Below are 21,572 nucleotides of genomic sequence, written 5' to 3' on the forward strand. Positions count from 1 at the left end.
AACGTACCTTAAGCATGGAATGGAGAGCTTTTGGAACTAAATGAAGTTATGAAATGTAAAATACCACTTTCTCTAAAAAGAAAAAGTATTTACTTGGCTGGTCTTACAAATATTAATTTATGTATCAGAAACTTAGAGCCTTACTAATGCATCAGAACATAAGCTAGTTACAACTCAAAAAGCGATGGAAAGAATAATAATGGGAATAACACTAAGAGACAGGAAAAGAGCAACAGGAATATGAGAGAAAACTAAAGTGGAGGATATTCTAACAAGTAAAAAAAGAAATGGAAATGAGCAGGATATATAATGAGAATGACATGTAATAGAGGGACATTAAGAACAACAGAATAGGTCTCTAGAGATTGCAAAAGAAGAAGGGGAAGGAAGAGAAGACAATGAATAGACGAACTAAGAAAATTTGCCGGTACAAACTAGCATAGAAAGACCATAAATAGACGTGAGTGGAAGGACGTGTCCTAGGCCTTTGTCCTGCAGTGGACTAGCAACAGCTGATGATGTTGATTACGGTGATTATATATACATATATATATACTGTATATATATATATATATATATAGTGATTATAAGTGGTTGTTTTTTTCTTCGTCTATAAATATATATATATATATATATATATGTGTGTATATATATATATATATATACAGTATATATATATATATATATATATAGATAGATATATATATATGAATATATATACACACAGACAAACATACATATATATATATATATATATATGTGTGTGTGTGTGTGTGTGTACACATATATATATATATATATATATATTATATGTATATATAAGAGTGAAACTCACAGGGAAACTTGATGTTCAGATGCAAAAGAACCACAAGGGAAATAAAAGTATAAGATTGCGTCCTGACTAACATCATGTTCCTTCTTCAGAGGAATGATTTATTGAGATATTTCTTTTGCATCATGTATGGTACGGTGAAAGTATGAACATACATACAGTTTTTTTTTAAACAATACTCCGGACAAAACAATATACCTTCGTGGGCCAACATTTTCAGGTATCTATATGGGCAGTGTTCCAATCCCTTTGGCCAGGTGTCAGGTGGGTTCATTTCGGATGGTAGGTATAACTCTTTTAAGCCTTCTCATTATTGTATGTCACAACAAAAGAGGCACCGAAACTGGAAATTATAAATGACCGTGTGCAGTTTCTATGAAGTCTACAAGAATAAACCGAATTTATCTAAACAAAATAGTTTTGTTGATCATGACTGAGAACTGGGGTATTTTTGTTATACTTAAAGATTTGGGCATGGCATCAACTGTAGTGACCAATATTTTATTTTAAACGTGCTTTTCCATACAGGAATAAAACTCCAAAATCAATCATAATAAACAAATAACATTGATTCACCCGAATAGTAATGGAATTATCATAAGAAGAATAATCGCCATTTTCAGGCTTCTGGCACTGGGTCGTTTGGAAGCCGCCAAATAAACGTTCGCCGAAATGGAAGAAATGAGCCTTTGCCTAGAGGCCTCAAGGCCATGGTAGTGGACTATTTTTACACATCGTCCTACATTAAGATGGTTCTCTGCCTCCGTGTGGAGATTACAGGCGTTTGAAATTGCAGATAGAACCGGATCACTTACAAACATCGCCGACGTGACCTCCTACTTGCACAAAGCGAAGGTTTTCTCCACGCTCGACCACCTGAAGAGGTATCATCAGGTGCCCATTATCCCAGAAGACATCTCTAAGACCGCCATCACCAACCCCTTCGGTACATACAGCTTCAATTACTCCTGTTATGGCCTTCGTAATGCTGGAGCCACTTTTCAACGCCTCATGGATGGCGTCTGAGATACGTAAATGTATATATATGTGTATATATAAATATATATATATATATATATGTGTGTGTGTGTGTGTGTGTGTGTGTGTCTTTGTGTATACAGTATATATATAATCATCATCATCATTATCACCAACTCCTAAGTCTACTGAGGCAAAGGGTCTCGGTTAGATTTCCCCAGCTTGACCTTTTAATTCAAATACTTCTCCACTCATCATCCACATCACGCTTCATAGTTCTCAGCCATGTAGCCCTGAGTATTCCAACTCTTTTAGTGCTTAGTAGAGCCCGGTTGGAAGCTTAGTGAATAAATTTCTTTTGGGGAGTGCGAAGAGCATGCTCAAACCATCTCCATCTACCCCTCATTATGATTTCTTCCGCATATGGCACTAGAGTAATCTCTCTTATAGTTTCATCCCTAATCATATCCTGCCATTTAACTCCCAATTTTCTTCTCCTCTTTGTTCTCAAACCTAAAAAATCTGTTGGATATTGCTTCATTGTCATACCACGACCCATATCCACAAATTAACAGAGATCTCACTAAACTGATATGTAGACTGATTTTTATTTCAGGCGATTTAAATTCAAAATTTTACTTAACGTCTGATTTGCATTTTTCAATCTTTCACTAAACTCAAATTCTAATGAAGCTGTATTGGAGATCATAGCTCCTAAATACTTAATGGATTCTACCTCATTAATCCTTTCTCTTTCCAAAGATATTTGGATGACAGATAACTGATAACCAATCAATCCAATGATATTTTGTCTTCCATTGCATATTCCGTTCGCATCATCTATATATATATATATATATATATATATTATATATATATACATATATATATATATATATATATATGTATATGTGTGTATGTGAATATGTGTGTGAGTGTAAATATATATATATATATATATATATATGTATATATGCTGAGGATTTCAATGTCCCATTTCCAAAATAATTCACTTCGCAATTACACCAACACTCCCCATTTGTACACAGTGTGTCTGAAGAATTTAGTTTATTTATTTATTGTAACACAATGTGAAAAATTATTGTTTACTGTTATATCATAAATGCGTCTTTTATACTCAAAATGCAAAATTTAATTGTTTTTTGTATATCTCAGTTACTGCAAATGGAGAAGGATATTAAAAATATATTTTACCTTCAAGAATATACGTCCAATGGTTCTTCTATTTGGTACTCTTCCTCCTAGAGGGCGTTATACCGTGAATGATAAAAAAAATTAATGAAGCAAATGTAGCATCAAAACCAAACATTTTACCAATATAGAAAAAAAAAAAAGAATTTTTGAAGTTTCAATGCTTTATTATTCCAGAGTCATCAACTACAAGGACTATTTGTTGCTCTGATCAGCAGGACCATATGTTAACAAACATAAGTTTCTTTGCTGACGGAGGCTTTAATAGTACCTGATGGGGTCATCAGGAGCTGCAGCAGCTTCGGCTGCCTGCCTGTTGTACAGGCTGAAGAACTCGGATTTGGCAGCAGCTACTTCGGCAGTATCCTGGACGTGGCCACTAGACACGACGATGCGAGAAGGAGGAACCTGTGAGTCGGAAGACCCCGTGAAGGAAGAGGCCCCACTATAGGCACCTCCAGCAGATCTGAAGGAGGGCACGGCAATGGAAGCAACAGGGCCAGCTGTAGCAAGGGCAGTAGCAGCTGTACCATACCGCCCTACACCGCCCACAGCAGACAGCTGCCTCTGGTAGGCGTTGAAGAAATCACTACGAGCCTCTGAGACTTCTCGAGTGTCAGACACAGGAGTCACCTGACCATTCACTCCGGCTGGTGAGTTGGCAGCAAATGGGCCGGTCCACCTGGGTAGGGGTGGGCCATATGAGGGACCAGAGAAGCTGGAAGCCTGAAGGGGAGAGGCATAGAACATCCCCAACACTGCAAAAACAACCTGCACAAAGAATCGTTAATTAAATGCTAAAAATCATTCCTATTTATATACAGATATTGCTTATATACCACAATACAAACGCTGTTACCTCTTAAACACTCAAAATATCATTAGAATATGGCGCTAACCATCTAGAACTGCACTCAATAATATTTTAGCTTTGGATGAGTGTCGCTGAAATACACAATCCCCCTTACAACTTTCCATCATATCATATTAAAAGAGTTTAACTGACATTTTAATAAACTGAATTTGGTATTAGTTATTAACATCTAACGAAACCTTTTCTACAACAGGGAATTAAGTGACGATAATAAAAAGAGGCTTTCCTTATATCAAGATATCTGAAAAAATACAATATAAATTCCTTGAATGCATTGGAAGGGAGACCTTTCCTTTTGAGGAAATTACGTTATCGTAATATTTACTCTCTCTCTCTCTCTCTCTCTCTCTCTCTCTCTCTCTCTCTCTCTCAGCAGGACCTAGGATGTCGTCATCTATGAACAAATATATATACCAAAAAAAAGACAAATCCTGTAGATTTTTACACAATGAATCTGTCTTGAGCTCTGGAGACTTACCAAAGTCCTCATTGTATTCAAGGTAGTTATCTCTGGATAATGCAAAGGGAAACTGTGAAATGTTACGATACATAGATCCTTTTTATAGGTCTCACTCTCTCTCTCTCTCTCTCTCTCTCTCTCTCTCTCTCTCTCTCTCTCTCTCTTATTACAGTCATTTAAAATATAACATGTTAGTCCGTGACAGACTTAGAAATCTTCAGATATAAAGATTTTAGATAAGCAGTTAGTCATGAACTTGTAGTCAATGTATGAATGACGGATATATAAAAAAGCAAAGGAATATATAAAACTATATAAATATTGTTTGGGTGAGATTGGACTATTTCAAAAAGAGACGGATCAGGGGCGTTTTTCGGGTGGTCGGGTGTGGGGCGGGGGCTAAAGTTTGAAAAGGCTCTGACGGTGGGGTGTCTGGTGGGTTGATTTCAAGTCTAAGAACAGATTCATGAATGCGTCAGGTATATGTATAGTGGACTTCAAACGAACTTATTTCTCTCTCAATAGCTGGATAGGTAAAGTTATCCATGCAGGCATTGTTTCGGGTCAGGACATACAGTAGGTTCGAATCCTTGCTTAGCCAAAAACATTAATCATAAATGAAGTTCCAGTGAATATAGATTCCCAGGGGTATAATTCGGTATTAAATGGCATTGTGGTTAATATTTACATGGATTAAAATCACGAGTGTTGGGGGTGCATCCGATTAACCTATTATTATGAGTATTATTATTATTATTATTATTATTATTATTATTATTATTATTATTATTATTATTGTTGTTGTTGTTGTTGTTATCATTACAAGCTAAGCTACAACACTATTTGGAAAAGCAGGAAGCTATAACCCCAAGGGCTCCAACAAGGAAAATATCCTATTGAAGAAAGGAAATAAGGAAATAAATAAACGGAAAGGGAAGTAATAAACAATTAAAACAAAATGTTTTAAAAAGAACAACAAAATTAAATTACATCTCTTATATATAAACTATAAAAACTTAAAAAAAAAAACAAGAGGAACAGAAATAAGATAGCATGGTGTGTCCGAGTGTACCCTCAAGCAAGAGAACTCTATCCCAAGACAGTGAAAGACCATGGTACAGAGTCTATGGCACTACCCAAGACTAGAGAACAATGGTCTGATTTTGAAGTAACCTTTTCCTGGAAGAGCTGCTTATCATAGCTGAAGAGTCTCTTCTACTATTAACACGTGGAAAGTAGCCGCTGAACATTGACAGCACATTAGTTCACCCGTAGAATGAAGAAGAATTGTTTAGTAATCTCAGTGTTATCAGGTGTATGAGGACAGAGGAGAATGTGGAAAAAATTAGACAAAAAATTCGCAGTATGTGTAGGCAACGGAAAAATTAGACGTAACAAGAGAGAGGGATCCAATGAAGTACTGTCTGGACCCAGTAACTCTCTAACGTTAGTATCTCAACGGGTGGTTGGTGCCTTGGCCAACATTTCCATTGATTCAGAAATGTAAAAAAAAAAAAAAAAGGGGGGGATTGTCATACATATTTAACAGCCCGCCTTAATACAACATCCACACTTCACCTTTATAAATGAACATTGGCTCTTTTTGCTATAGTTATATTCTGCCTCTTCTAATTCATTTGCAGAGATCATCAGCATCCTTGTCTTGTAAAACCTCTTTTCTCCAGCTCTCTCTCTCTCTCTCTCTCTCTCTCTCTCTCTCTCTCTCTCTCTCTCTCGAAATCAGCCTCATTTATATTCACAATTGGCCTATCATAGACTCAAGAAGACCGTGGCTGTTTCTGATAAGTGAACACATTAATGTTATATATATATATATATATATATATATATATACACTTAATAGATTCTTTTAACCTATATTAAATATAGAAACAGCTTTAAAGACATGAATACATTTACTACGAAAATGATGATAAGGTTTATTTTTTAACTGATTTACACTGTGGAACGTCCTTATTAACGAACGCAAATTCGCAGGTGGATGACGCATCACAGTCAGGCGTTGGCGAAGACAGAGAAATGTAGCCTTTTTCTTTCCATTTATACGATTTGTTTATGTCGATTACGTATATTATAAGAACATCAAATTACGCTATAGTCATGAACCTTCTGGCATATAACTATTATTCCTTAAATTATTTGAATCTGTAATAAATAATGATATTTTCCATTCAAGGAAATTCCATTTGGCAGCACTATCCCAAACTCGTCCCACCAACCTTAACTATGGTAATGATTGCTAGTTTGGTCAATTGTACAGGGATCTGTCTTCCTATGTATGTGATCTGATGAATAAAGGAAATACTAAACGCTCTTATAAGTAAACTTAGGTTACTTCCGATGGCATATGAAAAATCCACACCATTTTCTGATAAAAATATTCATTCCTAATAAGGAAACGATCGTTGGACAATTTACTAACTACCAATTCTCTAGCTTCTACCTTCCCAGCACACTTTTATGACACACGTGTTCGTCAAATAACTGACAATATTTGTTGGGACAAGGTGCTTCTGATGCCATCTATTGGGTGTAAAGTAAAACTTGTTACTATGTAAGGGAATGAGCTAGAGGAGCCTGCATTATTGTGCCTTTCGGGTTGTACCAATATTGTTTTTCTGCGTAATTTTTACTAACAATAAGTGTAATACCATGAAACATATTAATTATATCTAGGTTTCATAAAAAGGTAATTGAAAATTAAAGAAAATATCTGTATAATTACTTAATTGTTTCACCGATTTCAATACATGTGGCACTATCTAGCTACCCATCTGAACCCCTAAATGTAATTGAACAAACGATTGTTTGCTGAGGAAATATTTCCTTGACATTTATTTTTTTTTATTTTTATTATTAAATTTTACAAAAGGATCAATACAATGACTTCATATATACAATATAAAATAATAATAAATTACATCCTTTACAAATAACAACGTAAGTAAGCCTTATATCCTATAGAGTAACTTATATTTCTTCTTATTCTTTATTTTACAATAGCATTAAGTACATAATCTTTGGTAAAGAGCTTGTCTAATTTATTCACATAAACTTTACTCAATATAAACTTGGTTTTTGACATTTTATTCACTATATAAGTTATTAGGTTTGGGTCGTCTACCAAAAGACCCAAAGATCGACCCAACCACACTCCTGCTACAAAATCTGATAGTAACACCATTGCAGTGTTTTCGTCTTTCTTCGAAGGTGTCTTAAAATCAAACTTAAGAATTCTTAGTAAACTATCTGTTTCAATTTTACAACAGCTATTTAGTATTGACTTTAACCAAATCAGAATGTTTTTTGACGAGGGACAAAAATAAAATATGTGCATATTATTTTCAATACATCCACAAAAGAGACATTTATCTTCATTCGAGATTTTCATCATATGAAGCCTATCTTTGGTATTAAGTATTTCATTAACGTATCTATAAACTATATCTCTGCTGTTCTTATCAATATACTTATTATTTACATGCTTCCAAATCTGTTTCCAATTAAAAAGCGGGTACAATAACTCTATCTTTGGTTTATAGTCTTTACAGTTCATTAGTAACCAGTATATTTCTTTAACAGACACCTCAGGATAATTCTTTAAACTATATACTTTCCTTAAAACATCTATCATCTCACTATAATATGATGTGATAAAAATAGTACAATCTCTATAAGTTTTGTCAGCTTCCATTAAAACACTAGCTTTTATTTTACAATAATAATACATAATCTCAAAACCATAACACTTACTCATAAAAATCTTGTTAAAAGTTCTGAACATAATAGCTTTCGATTTATGTACAATATTCATCATTCCTAGCCCTCCTTCTGCCCTTGGTAAAAATACGGTGTTTCTTGCAATGGGTTCACAGCTTCCATTCCATAAATATCTAAATAAACTCCTCTGTATTCGTTTGGCACAATTCTGTGGCCCATCTGAACCCCTAAATATAATTGAACAAACGATTGTTTGCTGAGGAAATATTTCCTTGACATTTATTGTGAAATTTGTAATTTCCTAAGAATTAAGTTGTAGCCAGACAAGGAACATTAAGTTCATGTGCGTTTGTTTTATAGCAATTTTGTGCCCAAATAGTAATAGAAATGACGAAATAAAAACTATAATGAGTGGATGATGGGGATAATTAGCAATTTGGTACTATACTGCTAATGCCATCTATTGGCCATGAAAACAAACAATGTGTAGAGCTCTGTAATCCTTGGATTCTAGAACCTTCCACGACGTCATTTTGGTTTAAAAGTAGCCAAAATTAGCCTACTTAATTGGGGCTGAACATAATTTATTCCTCCAGCACATATTTCTCCCCAAATATCATTCTATCACCCTTTTTCAATAGGATAGAAACATTAACATGAATAGAACGTGGGACATGTGCTGCCATCTTTTTGACAAGAAGTAGAAACATTTGGATTTTATTCAAATTCGGAGAAGTGTGTGATTACTAAAACATACTTTTATGGCAGTATTTTTGTTTTCAATTAATGCATCAAAAATTCTTAATTCCAATAATACCGTTTTCTTCTGATTTTTAGGCTCTAAGTGATGGTAACTAAATTTAAATATGTAAAACTATATATATATATATATAGAGAGAGAGAGAGAGAGAGAGAGAGAGAGAGAGAGAGAGAGAGAGAGAGAGAGAGAGAGAGTATATCCCAATATTCTAATAGTAAAGAGTTGGAACTCAGCCATAGAATTAAAATTCCCAAATATAACCAAAGTATATTCATGATTTGATACTGTACTTTATTAAGCCTTATGAAGGAGAAGTATAGATTGGCAGTGAGGAATATCTTTAATTTATTGCATTTACAACATTGAGACAGTGAGGAAACCTTGAAGATTGAACGACTGATAGCCTATTTTGTTGTAATTTTTTAGGAACGCCAGGTGCACAGAACAGATGGCTTTAGAGAATATGGCTCTCCAGGCGCAGAGGCTACACAGAGGCTGCCTAGTGAGTATATAGGAAATACAGATGCACAGACAGTATGGGCACTGTGGATACTGTACGGACGATCTCTAGTTCCCATATAGGCCACTACATAATTTTCGTCCGATCATTCACAGTCTTCCCTCCGATCAGGCAAATATTCCAAGATGAAAGCATAGCTGCTACTCATTATATGTCACCGGCAGTCTCTCCGTATTGTATCTGGTGCATTCACTACCACCCACATTGTATCCGCCGCCAATCGAACTTTCTCCGTTGTAGACATACATTAGACGCATCCTTCGTATCATTTTTGCATGCATACCCTTACTTACTCCGCAATTTCTACGTACTTTTTCTCATCACCGGAGGAGTTATGGAAGCCTTGGATAAAGTATGGATATCTGTGAATGCATTTCGAGGGCAGTACATGTATAACACTGAATATGCTTATCCGCATAGACTTTTAACTGGTGCAGAAATGCAAGTTCTGGTCATGGATTAATTATACTTCGAGTGAGGATTTAATGCACTTGCCTACCGTTCTTCTATCCGCAGCCATCTGACTCATGAATGCTTATGTGTGAGTGGGGTACAACTGTTACAATTAACTACATACCTAGGACTACGTACAAGATGATACTGTCTAGGAAGATCTGAATGCGAAGGATGGTCAAAAATTTGAAAAAAAAAATAAATAAAACTATACGACATTCACAAATTACTAACTGAATGACCATGCCAGGAAAATTCAATAAACCGAAAGTTTTTGTCCAACAAATGAAGATGAGATTCGGGAGCTGAAATAAACACAGGGGAACAATAATCAAAGCGAAAAAAAATAAAAGAACTAAAACATTTGTTCAGAATCAATTGATGGATGAAAACCTGAATAGGCTTCCTCAATACGCTAAATCTTAGTACAATTAAAAAATCAGAAAAGAAATAGACCCAATGTGTTTCTCAAAAGTTAATTTGCAATATATATATATAAATCCGTCAAATAACATTTCATTTTCCCCTGAGACAAAGATTCATTAATGTTGCCGTTTAACATTGAGTACTTTAGTTGATAGTCTTTGTTTCTACTATAAAACTTTATAAGAAATATTCTGAACTGTTAGCTTACGGAAGGAAAAAATACAAATTTGCAAATATATATATATATATATATATATATATATATATATATATATATATATATATATATATATATGTATATATATATATATATATATATGTACATATATATATATATATATATATATATATATATATATATATATATATATATATATATATATTTACACACACACACATATATATATATATATATATATATATATATATATATATATATATATATATATATATATATATATATATATATATATATATATATATATATATATATATCGTTCTGAATGGGGATACCTTAACGTGATAAAAGGGTTTACATAACGCTATGATAAGCAAAGCTGTACAAATCAGGGCCCCCAATACTAGGTTGGTTTGCCGTGAGCGATCAGATGACGAAAATCTCCCACCATCACCAATCCACACTGGCCTCCGAGGTGATGAAAAGTGACCAAACTCCAGACATGAATTATCATGTCTGAGTGCTTTGTCCCGCAGTGATTCAGAAAAATGCATTTGTTGTTCTCTAAATACATACATATAATACAGATATAGATATACAGTATGTTTTATATATATATATATATATATATATATATATATATATATATATATATATATATATATATATATATATATGTATATATATATATATATATATATATATATATATATATCTACATATATATATATATGTGTGTGTGTGTGTGTGTGTGTGTATGTGCATGTGTGAGTGTAAATATCATATACACTGAGGGGAGTCAATGTCCCGTTTCCTAAGTAAATCACTTCGCCATTGCACTTACACCCCATTTGCACACTGTTGTTGTTGTAAAATTGTTTATTTAATTATTGTGACACAATGTGAAAAATTATTTTTGCTCTTATATCATAAACACGTCTTTTATACTCAAAATACAAAGTTAATTTGCTTTTGCATCTGTCGGTTACTGCAAATAGGGAAGGATGTGTAAAATGTATTTTACCTCCTATTGGTCGTTATACCATGAATGATAAGAGAAATTGATGAAGCAAATCTTGCATTAAGCTCAAATCTTTCACCAAAATAAGAAAAAGTATTTAAAGTTTCAATGCTTTATTATTCCAGAACCCTGAATTACAAGGACTATTTGTTGTTCTGATCAGCAGGACCATATGTCAACAAACATAAGTTTCTCTGCTGACGGAGGCTTTAATAGTACCTGATGGGGTCATCAGGAGCTGCAGCAGCTTCGGCTGCCTGCCTGTTGTACAGGCTGAAGAACTCGGATTTGGCTCCAGCTACTTCGGCAGTATCCTGAACGTGGCCTCTGGACACGACGATGCGAGAAGGAAGAACCTGTGAGGCTGAAGACCCCGTGGAGGAAGAGGCCCCACTGTAGGCACCTGCAGCAGATCTGAAGGAGGGCACGGCAATGGAAGCAACAGGGCCAGCTGTATCAAGGACAGTAGCAGCAGTACCATACCGCCCTACACCACCCACAGCAGACAGCTGCCTCTGGTAGGCGTTGAAGAAATCTCTGCGGGCCTCTGAGACCTCTTGGGTGTCAGACACAGGAGTCACCTGACCATTCACTCCGGCTGGTGAGTTGGCAGCAAATGGGCCGGACCACCTGGGTAGGGGGCCGCCGTAGGAGGGACCAGAGAAGCTAGAAGCCTGAAGGGGAGAGGCATAGAATATCCCCAACACTGCAAAAGCAACCTGCACAAAGAAACGTTAATAAAATGGTGAAAATAATTCCTTATTTATATACATATATAGCTTACCTATACCTCAAATACAAACACTGATTCCTCTTAATCACTCAAATTATCTTTAGAATAAGGTGCTAAACGTCTAGAACTGCACTCAATAATGTTTTAGCTTCGGGTGAGTTTTTCTGAAGTGAACAATTCCCCTTACAACTTTTCATCATATCATATTAAAATAGTTTATCAGATATTTTAATAAACTGAATGTGTTATTAGGTTTAACATCTAATAAAACCTTTGCTTTAACAGGGAATTAAGTGACTCTAATATAAAAAATACAATATGAATTCTTGAATGTCATTGGAAACGAGACCTTTCTTTTTTAGAAAAAATAGGTCATTGTAATATCTATATACTTTTCTGGTTCGAAATGGAATTGGTGCTGGAGTTTCAGAAACTAATTTATACTGACAGGCGACATGACACAAAATCTGCTTGAAATAACTCGGTTAATACAGTTTTGAATAGCTAAGATACTGTAGATTTTTACAGAATGAATCTGTCTTGAGTTCTGAAGACTTACCAAAGTCCTCATTGTATTCAAGGTAGTTATTTCTGGATAATGCAAAGGGAAACTGTGAAATGTTACGATACGTAGATCCTTTTTATAGGTCTCTCTCTCTCTCTATCTCTCTCTCTCTCTCTCTCTCTCTCTCTCTCTCTCTCTCTCTCTCTCTCTCTCTCTCTCTCTCTCTCTCTACAGTCATTTAAAATATAACATGTCAATCCGTGACAGACTTAGAAATCTTCATATATAAAGATTTTAGATAAGTAGTGAGTCATGAACTTGTAGTCAATGTATGAATGACGGATATAAAAACGGTGTGGAAAAAAAGCCTTCGCTGACTTTTTTTTTATTTAACGAAAGACATTTCAAAATATGATATTCTATAGTTTTTTCTATTTTTTTTTTCTTTTACTTGGCTTCCTCTCCTTCTTGTACTTACCGTGGGAAAGAAAAGGATTCTATAAAACTACAAATCTTGTTTAGGTAAGACTGGATTATTTCAAAACGAGACGGACCAGGGGCGTTTTTCGGGCGGTGGGGTGGGGGGGGGGGGCTAAAGTTTGAAAAGGCTCTAACTGTGGAGGGGGGGATGCCTAATGGGTTGATTTCAAGGCTAAGAACAAATTCCTGAATTCAATAGGTATATGTACAGTGAACTTGAAAGAACTTATTTCTCTCTCAATAGCTTGATAGGTAAAGTCATCCATGCAGGTATTGTTTTTTATCAGGACATAGGTTCGAATCCTTGCTTAGCCAAAAACATTTATCATAAATGAAGTTCCAGTAGATATAGATTCCCATGGTTATAATTTGGTGTTAAATGGCATTGTGGTTAATATTTACATTGACTGAAATCACGAGTATTGATGGTTCATCCGATTAACCTATTATTATTATTATTATTATTATTATTATTATTATTATTATTATTATTATTATTACAAGCTAAGGTACAGCCCTATTTGGAAAAGCAGGAAGCTATAACCCCAAGGGCTCCAACCAGGAAAATATCCCATTGAAGAAAGGAAACACGGAAATAAATGAACGGAAGGGGAAGTAATGAACAATTAAAACAAAATATTCTAAAAAGAGCAACAAAATTAAAGTACATCTTTCATATATAAACTATAGAAACTTAAAAAAACAAGAGGAATAGAAATAAGATAGCATGGTGTGTCTGAGTGTAATCTCAAGCAAGAGAATTCTATCCCAAGACAGTGGAAGACCATGGTACAGAGGCTATGGCACTACCTAAGACTAGAGAACATTGGTCTGATTTTGGAGTGACGTTTTCCTAAAAGAATCTCTTCTACTATTAACACGTGGAAAGTAGCCACTGAATAATTAACAGCACAGTAGTTCACCCGTAGAATGAAGAAGAATTTTTTAGTAATCTCAGTGTTGTCAGGTGTATGAGAACAGAGGCGAATGTGGAAAAAATTAAGCCAGATTATTCACAGTATGTGTATGCAACAGAAAAAATTAAACGTAACAAGAGAGAGGGATCCAATGTAGTACTGTCTGGACCCAGTAACTCTCTAACGGTAGTATCTCAACGGGTGGTTGGTGCCTTGGCCAACATTTCCATTGAATCAGAAATGTAAAAAAAGAGGATTTTTTTTTGTGATTTATCGGCAAATGTAAGAGAAAAAAAAAGTTTTTTATTTATTGGCAAAGATTTAAACTGACTTTGATATCGTTACAAAAAAAAAAACCTTCCTCTTTGTATAGAGTAAAACTTTATCAATGTTCTCATTAATCCAGGAGACAATTTTAATCATGTTTGCTTACATTTCCGTTGTCTCCAAACGATCATCTTCAACTCTATGCACAGCACCAAATTCCTTAGAAACATCATCATATATGTTTAACAGACCGACTTAATACAACATCCATACTTCACCCATATAAATGAATATCGGCTCTTCTTGTTACAGGTATATTCCGTCTATCTGATTCATTCGCAGAAATCATCAGCATCCTTGTCTTGTAGGCAGCCTCTCTCTCTCTCTCTCTCTCTCTCTCTCTCTCTCTCTCTCTCTCTCTCTCTCTCTCTCTCTCTCAAAATCAGCTCTTTTGGATAGTCTCAATTAGCCTAGCATCCACTTAAGGTGACCGTGGCCGTTTCTGGTTGGGAGACATAAATGATTTACATATACACACACACACACACACACATATATATATATATATATATATATATATATATGTATGTATATGTATATAATTATATACATATATAGATAAATAGATATATATATATATATATATATATATATATATATATATATATATATATATAAATATATATATATATATATATATATATATATATATATATATATATATATATATATATGTGCGTGTGTGTATGTATATATATATATATATATATATATATATATATAATTTATATATATATATATATATATATATAAATATATATATATATATATATATATATATATATATATATATATATATATATATATATATTTAATGGATTCCTTAACCTATATTAATAAAGAAACACCTGTAAAGATATGCATACATTTACTACGGAAATGATGATACGTTTTATTTTATAAATGATTTACTATCTGGAACGCCCTCATTGAGAAACACAAATTGGCAGGTGGATGACGCAACACAGTCAGGCGTTGGCGAAGACACAGAAATGTGGTCTTTTTCTTTTCATTTATTCGATTTGTTTATGTCGATTACGCTTATTATAAGAACATCAAAATACGCCATAGTCATGAACCTTCTGGCATATAACTATTACTCCCTAAATTATTTGAATCTGTAATAAAAAATGTTATTGTCTATTCAAGGAAATTCCATTTGGCAGCGCCGTCCCAAACTGGTCCCTTCATCCATAACTATGCTGATTATTGTTACTTTAGTCAATTGTACAGGGACATAACGTACTATGTATGTGATCTGATGAAGAAAGGAAATACTAAAGGTTTTTTTTAAGTAAACTTAGGTTACTTCCGATAGCATATGAAAAATCCACACCATATTCTGATAAAAATGTTCATTCCTAAAAAGGAAACGATCATTGGACAATTTACCAACTACCAATTCTCTAGCCTCTACCTTCCCAGCACACTTTTATGACACACGTGTTCGTCAAATAATTGACTATTTTATTTGGGACAAGGTGCCTCTGATGCCATCTATTGGCGGTAAAGTAAAACTCGTTACTATGTAAGGGAAAGAGCTATAGGAATCTGCGTTATTTTGCCTTTCTGCATGTAACAATATTGTTTTCTACGTAGTTTTTTACTAAAAATAGGTGGCATGCCACGAAACATATTAATTATAATCAGATCAAATATCTGTGAAATTACTTAATTTTTTCACCGATTTCAGTACATGTGGCACTATCTGGCTACCCATCTGAACCCCCAAATGTAATTGAACAAACGATTGTTTGCTGAGGAAATATTTCCCTGACATTTGTTATGAAATTTGTAATATCCTAAGAATTAAGTTGTGCCCAAATAGTAATAGAAATAATATAATGAGTGGATGATGGGGATAATTAGCAATTTGGTACTCTACTGCCAAGGCCATCTATTGGCCATGGAAACAAACAATGTGTAGAGCTCTGAAATCCTTGGATTCTATAACCTTACACGACGTCATTTTGGTTTAAAAGTAGCCAAAATAAGCTTACTTTATTGGGGCTAAATATAATTTATTCCTGTCGCACATATTTCTCCCCAAATATCATTCTATCGCCCTTTTTCAATAGGATAAAATCATTAACATGAATAGAACGTGGGACATGTGCTGCCATCTTTTTGACAAGAAGTAGAAACATTTGGATTTTATTCAAATTTGGAGAAGTGTGTTATTAATAAAACATACTTTTATGGCAGTATTTTTGTTTTTCAATTAATGCATTAAAAATTCTTAATTCTAATAATACCATTTTCTTCTGATTTTTAGGCTCTAAGTGATGGTAACTAAATGTAAATATGTATAAAAAAAATATATATAGAGAGTATATCCCAATATTCTAATGGTTAAGAATTGGAACTCAGCCATAGAATTAAAATTCCCAAATATAACCATAGTATATTCATGATTTGATACTGTACTCTACTAAACCTTATGAAGGAGAAGTATAGAGTGGCAGTGAGGAATATCTTTGATTTATTACATTGACAACATTGAGACAGTGAGGAAATCTTGAAGATTGAACTACTGATTGCCTAATTTGTTGTAATTTTTTAGGAACGTCAGAGGTACAGTACGGATGGCTTTGGAGAATATGGTTCTCCATGCACAGAGGCTACACGAAGGCTGCCTAGTGAGTACATAGGAAATACAGATACTCAGACAGTATGGGTACTGTGTATACAGTATGGACGATCTCTAGTCCCCATATAGGCCACTACATAATTTTGGTACGATCAGGCAGATATATTCCAAAATAAAAGGGATTTTGACGAAGGAAAAATCTATTTCTGGGGAGAGACCTGTGACGCCCGGTGAAAAAGTCCTTCTTTACACTTTTTCTGATATAAATCTTCCAAATATACCAGAGAAAGATAAAAGCATGGAATGCAGACGTTACTAACCTCGCGCGAGCACCTCGTGAGTGTCGTGTATACATCAGGGGCGTGTGAAAACCACTATTCACAGGCTGTCTTCCATTTAGATAACTCCTTCATCAAAGGGAAGGGCCGTAACAAAGACCCCAGAAAACACACTTGGACCACGCCACCGTCACCCACACGAGCGCCCTCTAGGTCATCCTTCTGCAAGAAAATATGCCTTGGCAAGGAAAAGGTGGGTCCGTACAAAAATAACAGGGAAGGGTTTCACCGGGCGTCACAGGTCTCTCCCCAGAAATAGATTTTTCCTTCGTCAAAATCCCTTTTCTGGGTCGACCTGTGACGGCCGGTGAAAATGTACCAGAGAATGCCTTCCAAGCCCAATAAAGTAATAACATAATGAGGAGAATACAATCACCATGTACGACAAAATATAATATAATAATGTAAGTAAACGTCCAATTACCAACTAGCCAAATGACATAGGGTACGTAAGGCTAAATAACTATGACAACAAGGAATCAACTGAGTGTCGAAACGCAAAAGGCATCAAACCTTACATGTCTAAGCATATCTAAACATTAAAGGAACGGTAACTACAATAACAGTTAAACCATAGGAATTAAACATGGAAAATATCATAGGGCTAACGAACTACCCAGGAGAGTGGCGACGTGGTGTGAGTGGCGGGTAGGAGGGAGAAGAGAAGAGATGGAAGAAAGGAAGAAGAAGAGATTAATGGGGAGAGATAAGGCTCCTTGGCTTGCCCTAGAATGTGTTGTATCTGCTCTTTAACCCTATCCCTGATCAGGTCGGCGGGGAAGGAGGGATCCTGAGCACGACCCGTTGTCGAAGCCCTGGACTTATCAGACTTCGTCTTTTAGCAGTCACGGTTTTATGCAAGGTAATATGAACATCAGGATCCTTTGAGGGTCCTAGGTCGGTGTCGCAGATAATGGCAAAGCTGAAGGCTCAAAACTCATCACCACCTACCTGCCCGTCCATGGGGTCGATGTCCAACCCTAGAGAGGACACTCCGAGGAGATAGAGTCCGTCAGATGGAGCATTCCATCCAAATCTTGACACCCAACGGCGGAGAGCCGCTCTTGCAGCCCGGAGAGATTCATCATCATCCTGAAAGAAGTGAGGGGATTAGTGATGTAGGAGAAGACAGTTCTCCTCAATAAGCGATGTATACATAAATCAAGAACAAATTAAATCATCGCCAAAGGATACCAAAAAGAAACAAATTAGAACCAACTTACATCATCGTTCAGGAGTAGGGAGGACAGCTCGTAGCAGAGCGTGCATGACTCCGGGAACCATACCATGTAGGCGGACCTTCTGTAAAAGAAAGGAGACATAAGTCTGGATGTTCCTTGAAACTCTGGTTAGTGATCCTATTCACAGGCTGGGATCCACTAAATTATCTATAAATAATAATATATATGTTTATGTATATATTTCTACATGTATATAATACATATGTCTATATTTATGCATATATTTAATTATATATATGTATATATATGGATAAATATCCATACAACATCGTGTTCAAATAGAAATAAATTTCTACTCTGTACTTGGGATCGAACGCTAGTCCCTTCTAATGAAAAAGCCAGGTCGAAACCAACCATGCCATGAGAGGCCATTTTACTGTTCCTTGATACACTGGTCAGTGAACAGATGAATCAAAGGAAATAATTAACATTAAATATGTGTGACTAATATGGTTTTCAAAATTGTTAGCTAGAGCTACAAATTAATATACTGAAATCCAGTAACCCCGGTTCTGAACGTCTGAGTGATCTCTGTTGACACCGGAGATCCGGTGACAAAGGTCCGTCATAGTGAAAACGTGAACATCAGCGGTAAGATAATATTAACCTCAATGCTGAACGTCTGTGTGATCTCCGGTGAAGCCTGAGATTCGATGAAAAAGGACCGTAATAATGAAATTGTGATTAATCATGAAAAAAGGTTCGTGTGCATAAGGCCGAAGCCGGAGCCTGAGTGCCGGATTTCACCGTTGCACTCCAAATATCTGACTAGTTCCCAACCCAATGAGTATCCATTATAGCTGAGTATATCTCAAAGCGGTGATTAATCATGAAAATAGGTTCGTGTTCGTGTGCATAAGGCCGAAGCCGGAGTCTGAGTGCCGGGTTTCACCGTTGCACTCCAAATATCTGTCTAGTTCTCACCCAATGAGTATCCATTATAGCGGAGTATAACTCAAGGCGGAGCTACGGGTGGCGGCATAAAGCGATCCCAAAATAATGACTCATACACTAACGGAACCTATTAATAGTGCTAGCTATATTAACAGTAACCACATCAATAAAACGTGAATATCATCAATCGTAATATCATAAACCCGGAGAAGAAGAGGAGGTAGGAATAACTCGTGATCGTATAAAACGGAAAACTGGAAATCCACCTCTCCTTACTCGAGCTTAAGAAAGAAAACGAGAGAAAGGGTAACTCGTAACTGTAGTAACAGAAAACGAGCACTCTATGCTCACGCTCTCATGGTTATATTATAAAGAACCAAAATCACACAATAATATGATAAGAATAATGATAAAATTGTAATAACCAAGAACGAAGAATAACGACAACGTAACAAATAGAAATAAAGATATAGTCTAAAACGAGCACCTTCCTGAGGCGTGTACATAAACTATAACAAAGGCCAGAACGTTATTCTTCGTTCGTCCAAATTGGACTTGCTAGCAAAAAAATACCATAGTAAAAACAATAATATAATAATGATAATAAAAATGGTCATAAAACGTAAGTGATATAACCTAGATGACAGAGTACCAGATGGGCAATATTAACTTGAAAAACTACCGAAGCGAACAAAACCAAAATGGCTGCCGTCACCGAGGAAGGCCAAGCCGCTTCCAAAATTAAAAACCACATTACTGGAAAGAGAACAAATGCCCGGTACTGAAAAAAACTGTCAAAACAAACTATGGTACTTAACATTGGTAAAGGTGAAGTAGCAGCGTCAGTCATGTTGAATTAACGACAATCACTAGAAAAAACACCGAGCACAAAAAATTACGACTTTGCGGGCAAGTCCAAAACAGAAGGATGACCTAGAGGGCGCTCGTGTGGGTGACGGTGGCGTGGTCCAAGTGTGTTTTCTGGGGTCTTTGTTACAGCCCTTCCCTTTGATGAAGGAGTTATCTAAATGGAAGACAGCCTGTGAATAGTGGTTTTCACACGCCCCTGATGTATACACGACACTCACGAGGTGCTCGCGCGAGGGTAGTAACGTCTGCATTCCATGCTTTTATCTTTCTCTGGTATATTTTGAAGATTTATATCAGAAAAAGTGTAAAGAAGGACTTTTTCACCGGCCGTCACAGGTCGACCCAGAAAAGCATAGTTGCCACTCTTTATATGTCATTGGCAGTCTCTCTGTGTTGTATCTGGTGCCTTAACTACCACCCACTTTGTCTCCGCCGCCAACCGAACATTCTCCGTTGTAGACATACATTAGACGCCTTCGTATCATTTTTGCATCCATACCCTTACTTACTCCGTACATTCTACGTACTTTTTCTTATCACCGGAGGAGTTATGGAAGCCTTGGATAAAGTATTGATACCTGTGAATGCAGTTCAATGGCAGCACATGTATAACACTGAATACACTTATCCGCATAGACTTTTAACTCCGCTGGTGCAGAAATGCAAGTTCTGGTCATGGATGAATTAAACATTATGTGAGGATTTAATGCACTTGTCTGTCGTTCTTTCATCCGCAGACATCCGACCCATACATGCTTATGTGTGATTGGGGTACAATTGTTACAATTAACTATATAACTAGGACTACGTGCATGATGATACAGTCTAGGAAGATATGAATGAGAAGGATGGTCAAAATTTAAAAAAAAAAAAATAAATAAAACTTCGACATTCATAAAGAACTAACTGAATGACCATGCCAGAAAAATTCAATAAACCAAAAGTTTTTGTCCAACAAATGAAGATGAGATTCGGGAGCGGAAAAAAAACACAGGAGAACAATAATAAAAAAATTAAAACATTTATTCAGAATGAATTGATGGATGAAAACCTGACCAGGCTTCCTCAATACGCTAATTCATGGTGCAATTAAAAACTCAGAAAAGAAATAGACACAATGTGTTTCTCAAAAGTTAATTTGCAATCAAGAAGAGTTGTATAGAGTTAAAGAAACACTATGAATTTAAACGGTTTAGATATTGAGGAGCCACTGATCTCTACC

The 21,572-nt window shown here is 35.5% G+C and overlaps 3 protein-coding genes across 3 annotated transcripts in view; all 3 read right to left on the reverse strand.

The window, feature by feature from the left end:
- Positions 1–21,572, reverse strand: part of LOC137638091 (cuticle protein CP1499-like) — a 119,137-nt gene that overhangs the window by 67,164 nt on the left and 30,401 nt on the right. The gene's annotated exons all lie outside the window — the stretch shown is intronic.
- LOC137638088 (cuticle protein CP1499-like) lies at positions 3,199–4,415 on the reverse strand. Its single transcript, XM_068370180.1, has 2 exons — positions 4,375–4,415; positions 3,199–3,793 (listed from the first exon to the last, which is right to left on the reverse strand). The coding sequence occupies exons 1-2, from the start codon at positions 4,384–4,386 to the stop codon at positions 3,284–3,286; spliced, it is 522 nt and encodes a 173-aa protein (XP_068226281.1). The 5' UTR covers positions 4,387–4,415; the 3' UTR covers positions 3,199–3,283.
- LOC137638089 (cuticle protein CP1499-like) lies at positions 11,583–12,759 on the reverse strand. Its single transcript, XM_068370181.1, has 2 exons — positions 12,748–12,759; positions 11,583–12,174 (listed from the first exon to the last, which is right to left on the reverse strand). The coding sequence occupies exons 1-2, from the start codon at positions 12,757–12,759 to the stop codon at positions 11,665–11,667; spliced, it is 522 nt and encodes a 173-aa protein (XP_068226282.1). The 3' UTR covers positions 11,583–11,664.

This window comes from Palaemon carinicauda, chromosome 3 (genome assembly GCF_036898095.1).
Source record: "Palaemon carinicauda isolate YSFRI2023 chromosome 3, ASM3689809v2, whole genome shotgun sequence".
NCBI lineage: Eukaryota > Metazoa > Arthropoda > Malacostraca > Decapoda > Palaemonidae > Palaemon > Palaemon carinicauda.